Raw genomic sequence first — 1,646 nt, 5'->3', positions numbered from 1 at the left:
TTTCTGTGAGTTCATGAGAACTTTGCTCATGTTGATATAGAAGGCCTCGTTTCTTGGTGTCTCCCAACCCCTCTGGCTCTTATACTCTTTCTGGCCCTTCTCCACAAGGTTCTCTGATCTCTAAGGGGAAGGATTTGATGGAGACAGCCCACTTAGAGTTGAGTGTTCCAGGCAGTTCTCATTTTCTTTTGATCTCCACTGACCCAGCCATCAAGTGATTTACCTCTCCTTCTCTTATCATTCTTTGATTCCTATTATGTAACTTCATCTTAGTTATCCTATATACTGAATGCTATTGAACCTGTGCAATAATCACCCTATCAGGGCAACTTCCTTTTAATGGCAATATAGACTAAGTAATACTTATGTTGACTTCTGTAAAGGAATATCTTTAGAGTATATATTCCTAATGCATATTTGTGTACTGACTCTATCACTACTGTGTGCTTAATCACCAATATTTTATATAAAAAGTCCTTCTGGGCTACTAAGAAGGTAAATTTATTTGGGAATTTGTTGTTATGTCTTGGTTAGGTCCCTCAGTCCAACTTTTCTCTTAAAGTTTTTTTGTGCCTTGCAACTATTTATTTAAAAGTGTATCTGTAAAAATCATTCCATGTCTTGTGAATCTTATTAGAAGCCTATTCCTAAGGGATAAATGCAAATTCCTTTACAAGGCACACAATATTTCTTTAAAATCCAGTATATTCAATTAGCTTTTTTTATGTTCATGCATCACATCCAAGACACAAAATTTCCAGTGTCTGTGTGTTTCACACTTAAAATATCACACGCTTAGAAGGTCTTCCATTCACTTTTAATCTGCTACTGCCCTCTCATTATCACATGGAATCAATTAGAAAATTGTCATTCTTGATTTCTAGAGTATTCTTTCTGTTGTAGTATTTTTCAGATTATGAGAAAAAGTTTACTACATTATCTCATCTGTAGAAGCTCCTTCAATATTCACATGAATATTGATATGACTACTCCCAGTGACTACTGTCTTACATTCATTAAATCTAATTTCAGGAGACATTCAATGACGACATGGAAAAGAAGAATGAAACAGTATGGACAGAATTTGTTCTCATAGGTCTCAGATGCCAACCACAGTGGAAAATCCCTCTGTTCCTAGTGTTCTTGGTAATATACCTCATGACCATTATGGGAAATCTTGGTCTTATCACTCTTATCTGGAATGACCCTCGACTTCACATCCCCATGTACTTCTTCCTTAGTAATTTGGCTTTAGTGGATACTTGGTTATCATCCACAGTGACACCAAAGTTGCTATTCAGTCTTTTGGACAAGGGCAAGGTGATATCTATCTCTGAATGCATGGTACAGTTCTTTTCCTTTGCAATAAGTGTGACCACAGAATGTTTTCTCTTGGCAGCAATGGCTTATGATCGCTATGCAGCTATATGCAATCCTTTGCTTTATCCAGTAATTATGACCAATAGACTATGCATTCGTCTATTAGTTTTATCATTTATAGGTGGCTTTCTTCATGCTGTAATCCATGAATGCTTTCTATCCAGACTAACCTTCTGTAATTCCAACATACTATATCACTTTTTTTGTGATGCTATACCACTGTTGAAAATTTCCTGTACTGACCCTTCTTTGAATTATCTGATGAT

The 1,646-nt window shown here is 36.0% G+C and overlaps 1 protein-coding gene across 1 annotated transcript in view; it reads left to right on the top strand.

The window, feature by feature from the left end:
* Positions 1-1,032: 1,032 nt before the first annotated feature.
* The window catches only part of LOC114689014 (olfactory receptor 183-like), a 2,148-nt gene continuing 1,534 nt past the window's right edge, over positions 1,033-1,646 (top strand). The window contains exon 1 of the mRNA XM_037209981.1: positions 1,033-1,644. Coding sequence (XP_037065876.1) covers positions 1,051-1,644 — 594 coding nt within the window. The 5' untranslated portion in view covers positions 1,033-1,050. The remainder of the gene's footprint in view (positions 1,645-1,646) is intronic.

This window comes from Peromyscus leucopus, chromosome 12 (genome assembly GCF_004664715.2).
Source record: "Peromyscus leucopus breed LL Stock chromosome 12, UCI_PerLeu_2.1, whole genome shotgun sequence".
NCBI lineage: Eukaryota > Metazoa > Chordata > Mammalia > Rodentia > Cricetidae > Peromyscus > Peromyscus leucopus.
This window is presented reverse-complemented; position numbering and strand designations above follow the sequence as displayed.